The 11,743-nt window shown below is 43.1% G+C and overlaps 1 protein-coding gene and 1 long non-coding RNA gene across 3 annotated transcripts in view; both read left to right on the top strand.

Annotated features, from left to right (window-relative positions):
- The first annotated feature begins 6 nt into the window (after positions 1–6).
- LOC113964276 lies at positions 7–1,527 on the top strand. Its single transcript, XR_003533139.1, has 2 exons — positions 7–836; positions 1,415–1,527. It is a non-coding gene; the product is annotated as an uncharacterized LOC113964276 (long non-coding RNA).
- A 1,812-nt stretch (positions 1,528–3,339) lies between these two features.
- RIPK1 (receptor interacting serine/threonine kinase 1) overlaps positions 3,340–11,743 on the top strand; it is a 24,627-nt gene continuing 16,223 nt past the window's right edge. Inside the window, exons 1-4 of one of the 2 annotated variants that reach the window (XM_027676281.1) lie at positions 3,340–3,424; positions 8,181–8,392; positions 10,061–10,214; positions 11,147–11,284. In XM_027676281.1, coding sequence (XP_027532082.1) covers positions 8,241–8,392; positions 10,061–10,214; positions 11,147–11,284 — 444 coding nt within the window. In that variant the 5' untranslated portion in view covers positions 3,340–3,424; positions 8,181–8,240. Of the gene's footprint in view, positions 3,425–8,180; positions 8,393–10,060; positions 10,215–11,146; positions 11,285–11,743 lie in introns of those variants that run through there. The other variant, XM_027676282.1, reaches the window with a different exon arrangement.

Genomic DNA, 11,743 nt, shown 5'->3' with positions numbered 1-11,743 from the left:
TATGAACTGAAGGGTCACCTCCTGCAGAGACATTCCCTGGGAAGCAGTGCTGCCCAAAGCCGTTGTAGATGTCTGCTTCAGGGTGTGTGAGACAAAGTCTTTAGGTTACACAAGCAGGAAATTTGCTTTGGCTCAATAGCTCTGTTACAGGAAAAGGAAAGTGAAAGTTATTAAGGGGGAAAGCGTTATACATCTAAGTTGTGGAGAAAGCAGATTCATGCCAGAAAGACTTAAGGTAAACAACTTACCTGATGAGAAAGTGGAGGACAAACTCAAATATTGAAATTGCATAGGAGAGGAATCATCATGTTCACTGTGTACAGTTACTAGACTTTTCAAGAAACAAGGAAATTGAGGTGAAAGCAGAAGTTGCAACTGTCAAACCCAATGTTACTGCTTTGGATCAATTGCAGAGATTAGTGGGTTTAACTGTTAGATAAAGAATCTAATAAAGACTGACCTGTATATTGAGGATACACTTCTTGACACTATTTGGCAGATACATGCTAGATCCCAAACACATTGTAGCATTAGGCGCTTGTATTAGCCTGGATATATGTAATCTAAGTATCCACAGTGGCTGTGCTAGGTCAGAACAAGGATCCTGCAGCCCTGAGTTTTTTCTTCACAGTGATTATAGGCCAGGAATAGGAAGCACTTCCCATGAATACCGACCTGGGTGCTAACTACATTTAGTTTGGGGGATTTCCTGAGGTACATACATTTTCTCTATATTTACAAGCCAAATAATAGATCTCTGCTCTGAATTTTGTTTAGCATTCTCTTGAATTCATGTCAACTTCAAGCAGCCAATATATTTTGGCAAAGTTCAGCAAGTGAGTTTTTCCTTGCATGAAGCATTGGAGTAGGGAGGGAGCCCTGGGAGGGTGAAGCACCTGGTTCCCAGTACCTTTGTTTGGTTCCTCCCAGTCAACAGTAATGATCAGTCCCATCTGTTCTTTTACACACTGCTCAGAGTTTTGTACATGTGCATCACCTCCACTCCTAAATAATCTCCTCCCAGGCCAAGGAGTCCTGTCCTGCTCAGTTGTTCTTCCAAGAGAAGTCATTGGCCTTTGGTCACCCTTGTTCTTCTCTGAACACCTCCAGTCTCACTATCCCATTACTGAGAAGAGGGGACCAGAGGCACATGCAGAGTCAACTCCATGACTTTCTTTGCTCCTTTTATAATCATCTCTGAAACATGATTTGCTTTAGCTAATGTTTCCATCTCTTGTAACCCTACAACTTGGCCATCAGTGGTAATGATCAGCTCAAGGCCCATTATTTTATACATCAATTTAGGGTAAATTTTTTTCTCATGTGTACCCCTGTAATAACCTGAACTTCACTTTCTGTCTTATTGCCCACTCAATCATTATTCCAGAGCCCTTCAAAATCTTTTTCTCTTCAGATCTCTAAAGAAAACTCAGTAAAGGTGACAGAAGACCTTGCAGTTTTTCCAGTGATGCAATGAAACCTGCAAGTTTCATCCTGCTGGCAATAAAATCAGCTATATGTCAAACACCTGGGGGTTTTTTGAGCATTTTATGTATTTATATTTTCTTTACTATAAGTTTTAATAGATGGCTGAGATTTTTAGTATAAAGTATGTAAAAGTTTAGTTGAGATTAGTGCAAGTTTCAGTTAAAGTAAAAAGAGAACTAATGGCCTTATTTAATTTTCATTAATACTAAAATTGAAGACCTGCTCATGTAAATTTTTGCCTAGTTTTGCTGCTTGGCAAAACACCACTGAATGAGAATGCAAACTCTTTAACCACACAATTCTTAAAAATTCAGCCATCTTTCTCCTTGCCTTCAGCCCCATACACAATGCAAAGCTCAAAAGCAGAAAAAACAAGCAAAACCAAAACAAGAAAAAACCCTCAGAAGTTAAATGTTATCAAAAGATTTCTGTAATGTTTGGGATTGCAAAAGACCAAAGCTGCATGATTGGCCCACCAGAGATACCACATCTGTATTTGTATTTGCTTTATTTAGCTGACAAATGTCCCAGTGTCTCTGGACTGCAGGTTCAGTAACACTCTCCTTGTGATACCTCACAATGTGAATGTACGTGAAATGGCTGTATACAAACTGCAATGAGCTTAGTTTGGCAATCTGGGATTCCATCCTGAGTCTCCTCATTACAGTAGGTGTGATCAGCCCTTGCATCTGGAGCTGTCAGAGCATTAAACTCCTGTCTCAATACCAGCTGATCAAGAATCAGTGGAAAACGGCATATGCCAGTTCCACTGCCAACTTTTTTTTCTTTTTGAGGGGAAATGATTGCACTCAGCTTTTTTTTTTTTTTGGAGAGATCTTGAATAGAAGCCATTTATTAAGTTTGCCCAACACAGTGCAGTCTCGATACTGAGAGAGAAAACTTCATTTCGAAAGTGATCACCAAGGTTATTCTACCTCTCCAAAACCACAGCTGCCCACATCCAACTGTGTCCTTTCTGTTTTTCCAAAGAGACACCTTTCAGGAAGCTGGCAGGCAGGAGTCCCCTGCCCCTGGCAGATGCACGTGCTGGCCATCAGAAGACACAAAACAGACCATGTCTTCTCCTGGAAAAGCAGAGGGGGGTACATGGATGGTTTAGGAGTTCAGATACTACGTTGCTGACCATCACAGGGAGAAATGAAGGACACAATTTGTGGGCTGCTAATACCATCCCAGGCTGATCTGGTGTTTTTCTGGTAGTGCCTGGTAATACTGAACCGTGAACTCCACTGCAAAGTACAGTGGGGAGCACAACAGTTCCCCACAATGGGAAAGACCACGGCAAAGAGGGTAGACACTTATCATCACCTTCATTTCACTGGAAGAATAGCAAAGCCATCGGTCTTATGTAAAGCACCTGTGTTAGCAACCTCCCAAGGAGAATGGACTAGACGGTATTTGTCGGTCCTTTTAGGTTATCTATTTCCGCCAGCTGTCCCCTGGACTGGCACGTGTTACAGTTACCCTGTTGACAAACTCCTGCCTCCACCCTTCCCGAACAAACCTCCCCACACCTCTTCAGCACTAAATCCCAACACCGAAAGGCGTTTCCGACACGCACCCAGCTGCTGTCGGGCTCGGTACCGTGGCCAGGTTGTCACCATTCACACTGCGCACCGGGCTCACCCAGGCGGCGGCGCTAGGACGGGCAGGGCTCCCGCCCTTCTCTCCCGGTGGGAGGGCGCGCGTTGCGTCGCACGGCCCGAGTGACTGCACAGCCTCCGGAGCAGCGGCAGCTCCGCGGTGCCCTCGGACGAGCCCAGGCACCTCCTGTGCTCCGAGAAGGCGTGGGCCGGGTCGGGCCCTCCTCCCGCTGCCGCGGGGCCGGGGCGCTCCGCAGGGGGCGGCGAGGGCGGAGCCCGCTGCCGGGCCCTCCGGGGAAGGCGGCAGGACGGAGGAGATCGGCGCACCCGCGGTAAGGCACGGCGGCCGGGAGCGGGACCCGCCAGAACCGAAAGCACCGCGGCGACGCCGGCGGCGGTGCCGGGGAGCCGCCGGGGTGCCGGGCCCCGAGGAGAGGTGGCCCGACGGGGCTGCGGCGCTACATCCCGCCCCGCCGAGGAGGGTCGCCCGGGCACGGGGGAACGGGAAGCGGCGGGCGGGGGAGCGGTGCGTGCGAGGAGAGGCGGCCGCGGCGGCAGGAAGCCGCCGGGAGGAGGAGAAGGGCGACAAGGCAAGTCGGCCAACGAGGAACTAGGCCGGAGGAGCCCCGCATTAGGGCTTCCCGGCCCTGCGGCGAGCGGATCCTTCGGCGCCCCCCGCCCGGGGCCGGGCCCGGCCCGGCTGCCGGCGCCTGTCTCTGACAGCCACGGCCCTACGAGGTGCTGTTGCCCAGACAGCCTGTTCCAAGTCCCGTGCGAGAACGGCCACTGCACAGACCCCACCCTTCTCCCCTTCCACGCTCCCTCTGCTCTGCTCCTAATATAACTCATGTTTTGTTACACCTTTGCTTCCCTTGTCTTGGCTCCTCCTCCCCTTTATGTAACTTACTCATGATCTTGACACAGGTATTTTCTTTGGTATTTCCAAAAGGAAAACAAAAGAAAAAAATCATTCCTCAGTGAAAAGACGAGTCAGCTGAAAAACCTGAATAGAAAGGAAAAGTTTAGATGGAACAGGTTATGAAAGTTGCAGCAGTAGAGTTGAGATGCCCTGACAGCTTTTGAAACATCTTTCACACATGCAGTCTTTTTGTCTTCAGCTGTAGCAACTCTTCCATTTATCTCCTGATACCCCTATTGGAGATACTTGTTTTGCCTCCTGTTTTTTATTCCCTTCTGTTACTGATAACTAAGTGGTCTTGAGTTTTGACGCTTGAAAACACATTCATTTCCTCCAATTATACTTTGTAACACCTCTCAAGAATTTATGTGCTGAGGGCATCATTAGACCACAAAGGCTGCAATCAGCGTGTCACCATTTTTCATATTACCACGCTAATGTGCTCAGCAATCCTCCTTAACTACACAGGCCATGTCAGATCTGCATCAGATCAGTAACAAATCAAAAGAACCAAGCAAATTGCTTCTGAATGACCTAATGACCAGCTCATGACTCTTGGGAACTTCTGTGCCCTTTAGGGGCTAGAGGAGAGGACATAACCACGATGTTACAAAGAAAAATGCCACAAACACACCTATTACACTCCTATCCCTCTCTAAAGAACACCAGTCATACTGATGGGCAAAAATTCCTCTCTTCTAGCAACGGGTGTTCAGAATTTTCATAACACAGATTAGCATGTGGTAAATATGAACCCATTGTAATAGAGATGTTCAGAATAGTATATTTTAAAAATTGCTTTATAATCAATCAAGCATAGAGATGAGGGCTACCTCATAGAACACAAATTAACCCCTGGAAGTATGTGTAGCTTCTGTAAGCGTAGGCTAAATCAAAGTGCAAAATTTCTGTTCTCTTAACCACAGATACTTAATGTATGCATTGGTATATCCTAAGTACTGAGGATATGCACGAATTACCCTCTATCTCAATAAAAAGAAGTAAGGTTGGAATGAACTTGAGTTTTTGAGCTTCCTGCCTTGATTTTTTTGTCATCTGACATTTCAAGGTAGCATAAACCAGTATCTCATGTTAAATAGTATACTGGAATAAGTAATCTTGGGTTTAAAGCCTGGCTAGAGATTGCTTTCCTGTGATACTCAATCTACAAAAAAACTTTGGTTTTGAAATAACTCATTAGGTCAGAGAGCTTCTATTCAGAGTACCTCATTACTTAATAACAACAACAAAACCAGTAATAGCATCCTAGCATATCCAAGGAGGAGGGTTCCCTCCCATCTTGAATGTTGAATGTTATCCAGCTCATTTCAGCAGATAGCTTATGATTTCAGAAGTTATTACTTCTTTTGAATTTCCGAGACATCTGGTTACAGTTATATGCTGCTTGGTAGGAACAGGTATTCACAATGTAAATAGGAACAAGGTTTTTTATTGTTGCAATTTGAGGCAGAGCTGTTTTTTTGTCAGGTATTGAATGGCAGCCCCAAGCTATCAGAGATATTAGTGCAAGTCTAGAGATTCACCATTCAAAAATACACATCTACTTTGCATTTACAAGAAAAGCGCATACAATTCTTACAGGAATAACTACCACCTAGGTGCATAAAATTACTGTTAGCACGGAAAAATTAACGTAGATACGTGGCTTCAAGTCATTTCTTGAAAGGAGGCTCCAGATAAAGAAGCAAAATGTTAGTTTATGCCACATTAAAGTCTCATGACTGAATTCAAGCCTTTGTACCTGTTACATCCACCCCATCTGCACAAAAGTCAGGAGCACCACCCCAAGAAATCTAGAGAACCATCACCAGAAACTTCCAGGGACACAAAAGCTCACCGATGAGAGAAGCAGCTTGGCACTGCTGTGAGTCATTTGCTATTCTGCTATTTGATTAATTGTAAATGAATTTTAAAAATAATAAAACAACCCAACAAACAAAACACAACAACAATCTCCTCTAACAATTATTATGCATAGCAGAGCTTACCTTCTTACTAAATGAATGCAGTCATGTGCTCAGTCCTGTGTTCATAATGCATGCTAGCACTCCAGTAAAACAAAATCTGCATCCTTTTGAAGTCAGGAAAGCCAAAGGAAACCCTGAAGACAGCACATGGCTCCAGATGTAGAGAGGTTGTTCCCTATCTGTACTGCAAAAGCCCATAGAGCCTATATATGTACTTGGAAGAGGAAGCTCTTGCTTTATTCTTCTACAGGCACAACTTTTTTTTTCTCAATTAAATTTAGTCTTCCCTGTTTTGGCTTGTCAATACTGAATTGATCAGACAATTTCCAACTCTGCACTTAAATGCATCTCTTCCTGCGGATACCTACTTTCCCCACTCACTTTCACTAACTCCTTAGTTCCTAGGCTCCAGAAAGAGACTATGGTAATTGGGCAGCTGTAATTAGGCTGCAGCTGATGTTCACAACAACATTAAGCAATCTTTTCAATTAGATTTGATGATACAGATGCACAGTAGTTTACAGGAGTTAGCAGTCATTAGTTGGTCCAAAAAATTTGGGAATCCCTTTGCTACACTATTTAGAGCTCTTAGTTACCCAAACAAGCCAATCTACTGATAGTGGCACTTTGAAATGGTGCCTTTCTCCCAGCTCTGTATATCTGTGTCGTAATTACCCAAGAGGAATGGAAACTGAACAGCCCTGCCAGTCTCTTGGACTTTGTTTTTTCTCAGCAAACTCTTTCTTTACCTGATGTAAGGCGCTTAAGTTAAAAATTTAGTGAGGAAGAAAAGCAGAGCTTGTGGCTTGCACCACTGCTACCAATGCAGCTTGCTGGCATGTGCCGAAGGTATGGGATGCCTAGCCTTCTTTCAAAGTTTTACCTCCTGAGGGGCATGTTAGGCAAGAGAGCATCACAGCTTTCCCAGAGGCTTAAAATTAATCTGGCATCCACTGGAGTTTACTTATCTACCCATTTCATAGATTCCCAAACACTCTTTTTGTCTTGATGCCCTTAGGAGTTACTACAAGCCTTCAAAATTTCTTTGTTCCTCTTCATTTTGAGGGGTGGAGGAGAAGTTGCCATGCACCCCACCAAATTCCTTCCTGGCACTTGTCTCTTTAAATTCAGACAGCGGTGAAAATAAGTTTCCCACAGAAGCTGGGTTCTTCATTTCACCCTCCAGAGAACACTTTAGTTTGGTTGTTGGGTTTAAGCTTTGAGCAAACTCTTTAGAGCTGTGTTTTCAAAGATGCCTAAAACATGGCCATGTTGCTGAGAACACAGCTCCGTTGGGCAGGGCACGTCTCCAGGATGAAGGACCACCGCCTCCCTAAGATCTTGCTTTATGGTGAACTTGCCACTGGCTGCCGCATGAGAGGAGCCCCGAAGAGAAGAGACAAGGACTCCCTGAAACAACATCTCAGCCTTGGCCATATTGATCTACATAACTGGTCTACTCTGGCCTCTAATCGGGAGGTCTGGAGACACGCTATCTATAACACTGCTGATGCCTTTGAGAAAGCACGTAGGATCACTCTTGAGGAGAAAAGACAACACAGAAAGAACCGTGCCTTGCAGACTATACCTCCTAAGGAGTCTTTCTGCTGTGCCTTTTGCAACCGGACGTGTCTATCTCGTATTGGCCTTTTTAGCCACCAACGCACTTGTAACAAACGTGGGTAGTGCCCTTCCCAAATCTTCGTTCGCGAAGCCTAGCCATGAAAAAAACCCCATGGCTTATAGTTATATAAGTATCTTGGCACCTGACAGGCCCATGTCAAGGCAATTTAGGAAGTGAAATAAATATTTATTAGAATTATTGGGCACTACCTGCCTTTGGGACTGCTGCCCTTGATTTTTCAAGGTTTTGGGTTTTGCACATATGAAGTGTAGGGACAGTACCCATCTACTGCATATAAGATGGATAAAACTTATTTATTAACAGCACTTTGAGATCCTCAGGTTAAGAAATGGTTTTACATCAACTTAATATAACTGTAGTGGATTGACAGGATAAATCATTGTGATCTTTAGGTATGATTCTGCAAGAACCACAGCATCTTTGATTTCCAACTTTGTTCATAAGTGTCACAAGAGTTTATGGTTACATATACACTTATTTAGTGGAACAGCTAAATGCCTGATCATGACACTTCTTTTTTGTCCTTTATACTACAGGTCCAGAAGCACTAGGGCACTTGATTTAGTTTTCATTGCTAAGCCACAAAGACTGCAAACATGTCTCTGGAAGACATCCACATGAACACCCAGGATTTGCTTGAACAAAAACAATTAGATGCTGGAGGATTCGGAACTATTTCTTTATGCTTTCACAAGAAACATGGATATGTAGTATTAAAAAAAGTGTATACAGGACCACAGCGCACTGAGTAAGTTATAGATCTCAGTTCTGATTTTTATCTTTCAGTTAGTGTAAGTCTGCTAAACTCAGTGGAGATAAATCTAAATAGAGTGTAATAATTTTGAATCTTTGGCTTCTGGAGATACTGTATATGAGGCAAATAAGATAATGCTAGCAGTTGTCCTGCAAATTTTCCTTTTTTCCCCTCACGAGACAACTTTTTAAATTTTAGCTTATTGTTCAAGTGAAGTTCCTGTTTTTCATTTCGAGGGGAGCACTATTGTGAATTGTTAAGAATCAAGAAGACTCTTGCACACTTAAGGAAATGCAGGAACTCAGTGGCCACATGATATTTTCAGACTTGCAGATATGTTTACAATACAGTTATCCAACTGTAGATGTCCGCTAGAAACTAAACGCACATAAATTACCAGCAGGATTCCAACTGCTCATGTGTAATACCAAGAATGTAACCTTCTCCCTTGAGAAAAAAGCAGAGCGAGCCAAGCCCACTGATTTAATTCAAGGATTGAATTAGTTGTTGATTTCAGTGGATTCAGGTCACATTGCAGCTCTACTACCTCACAGCTATAGCAATCGTAAAGCTCTCCCATGAGTCATCCCCTAGAGAGAGACGAAAGTCCATATTCTTTCTACTTTGGGTTATAATAAATAAACTGAGTTTTTATTTTGCCAGTGGAAAGCAAATTAAGAGATTCTAGTAGTTTGTAGACTGCAATGACAGTTCCGGATGAACACAGTTAAAACAGACAAGCCTGCCAAGTTTATTTTTGGGTTTGTGTTTTTATTTTCTCACTAGACAGGCTCATAATTTTGTCATTCCTTAAAATACTGAACCAAAATTCTTTCGCATATTTTTTAACTGAGCCTAATGCAAACAAAACAATCAGTTCTCCCCCTACTATGGAAGAACACAGAGGGAAAAGGCAGTTTCCTTTTAAGTCACAGGGTAGGAAAGCATTAGCAAACAATATAGTATCAAGATTTTCTTACATGCTTTTGTCTGATGACTAGAACAGGAGCAATAGTAAAAATACCACCTTCTGTATTATATAATGGATACTATCTTTTTTTAGCACCCTTAGTGAGTTCCCAGCTATGTACCTGTGATTATTCATGGATTGTACTGAGGCCCAGGTAAAGAGCTGGGCTTTGAATTCATCCTCAACCAGTAATTGTTAGCAAATGCTATCATCCAGTGTGTGGGTGGATGCCTTATAATAAATCCGTTTTGAACATGAACATGAATACCAGCCCTTCAGAAACGAGACCTCTGTAAGTTTCCTGTACAAGAGGTAGTGGAGGAGGTCTTGACCCTCCTTGTTCCAAGGCTCTTTCAGCTCTACCCTGATCCCACCCCTGTTCAAAGATTTGGACATACACAACCAGAAGTGCATCTATAAAAAAAATGCTTATGCACTTTCTGAAAAGCAGGCCTTAAAATCAGGCTGAGCAGAGAGTCTCTATGTAAGGCATTAGAGTAGAGTCTTAGAGAATACAATCTGGCCTGAACAAAGCTGCATCAATTAAAAATCAGCTGAAGGTATGGTTAATCATACAGGGGCTCTAAGGATGTTGAGATTTTTGGCCACTCTTTTCCTTATGAAAATGTCATTTTCATCCCTGTGTTCTTTCTAGCCTGGCACCTAAGTTCAATGTAATTTCTGTTTTACAGATACAATGTTTCCCTCCTTGAAGAAGGCAGGATTATGCGCAGACTGCAGCATGACCGTGTGGTAAAACTACTGGGTATCATTTTGGAAGATGGAAACTACTCACTTGTGATGGAGTATGTGGACCGGGGGAACATGATGAAAGTGCTACAGCAAGTGAGCAGTCAATTACTTCATCTCTTAGGGTTGATAAGGTGCTTGAAATGGACAGGATGTTCCTGCTGTCTCCAGAGAATGGAGCCTTTATTTTCTCATTCTTCCTTCTGTGTTAAAAAGCCAATGGCAGCACTCCCTTTTCTAGAAACAGCAGACAATGACTATGGCTTCCCTGTGCATCACAGAGGAGCAGACCAGTTACAGGTTAAAAAGCTATAGAAGTGTTTGTAGAGATATGTGGAGAATTTTCTAAAGAAAAATGCTTCTATAAATACGGAGTGACTCTAGATTTACTTTAATGCCAAAATTTAGATCCAAGAAGGGCCTTAAAATCATAGAATATCCTGAGTTGGAAGGGACCCACAGGGATCATCAAGTCCAACTCCTGGCCCTGCACAGGATAACCCCAAAAATCACAACCCCCCTCTGGGTGAAAAAACCTTCTAATATCCAGTCTAAACCTCACCTGCCCCAGCTTCATGCCATTCTCCCTGAAAGGTCCTCACAGAGAAGAGAACAGTGCCTGCCCCTCCACTTCCCCTCATGAGGAAGCTGTAGACCATGATGAGGTCTTCCCTTAGCTTCCTCCAGGCTGAGCAAACCAAGTGACCTCAGCCACTCCTCATATGGCTTCCCCTCTAGACCTTCCACCATCTTCTTAGCTCTCCTTTGGATGCTCTCCATTAGCTTTATATCCTTCTTATATTGTGGTGCCCAAAACTGCACATAGGACTCAAGGTGAGGCCACACCAGTGTGAAGTACAGTGGACAATCACCTCTCTCGACCGGCTGGCAATGCAGTTCTTTTTTGCCACAGCTTGAGCAGAGGTACTCTTGAGACTGAGAAAGAAACTTTTTTTAAAGATTGCGCTTTAATTTGATGGTTGTAGCTGCATTTTTTAATAGATGGCATTTCTTGTTCTTTCTTTTAGCTCTCACTGCCTTTGTCAGTGAAAGGGCGTTTTGTGCTGGAGATCACAGAAGGAATGCTTTATCTGCATGAGCAAGGCTTTGTACACAAAGACTTAAAACCAGAAAACATCCTTGTGGACAGAGACTTCCACATTAAGGTACCTGTTAAAATGTAAATGGAGAAAGCTGGTGATATGGGTTGAAGAATTCAGTTCAGCTGCACTGCTTAGTGTTCCTAAAGTGGTAGGATTGGTAGAGTAGTTTAGTGAGCTATCATGACGAGACTGTCACTAAGAGAGTGTTAGCCATGAGTCATTGAAGTATGGTAGCCTATACAACCTCCGAGTCTGAGATTTGCAGAGTATTCCCCCAACTGTGAAAAAAATCACTAAAGGCATTAAAAAAATAATATTATTGAGAATTAATGAGCTATAAATAACAAAACAACTAGAAAGGTAAAACAAACATTAAAACAGAGATTGAAACAAAATAGAATGTTTTATGGATCATGTCTTTTGTCCTAGATTGCTATAATCTCTCCTCCTGCCTTTACCTCCTTCTTTTTATTTCTTTCCTTCTTTTGCCTATTATCTTTTCCTCTTTTATATCCCTCTTTT

The sequence above is a fragment of the Neopelma chrysocephalum genome, unplaced genomic scaffold (assembly GCF_003984885.1).
Source record: "Neopelma chrysocephalum unplaced genomic scaffold, ASM398488v2 Primary Assembly neopelma1_26b, whole genome shotgun sequence".
In the NCBI taxonomy this organism is placed as follows: Eukaryota; Metazoa; Chordata; class Aves; order Passeriformes; family Pipridae; genus Neopelma; species Neopelma chrysocephalum.
This window is presented reverse-complemented; position numbering and strand designations above follow the sequence as displayed.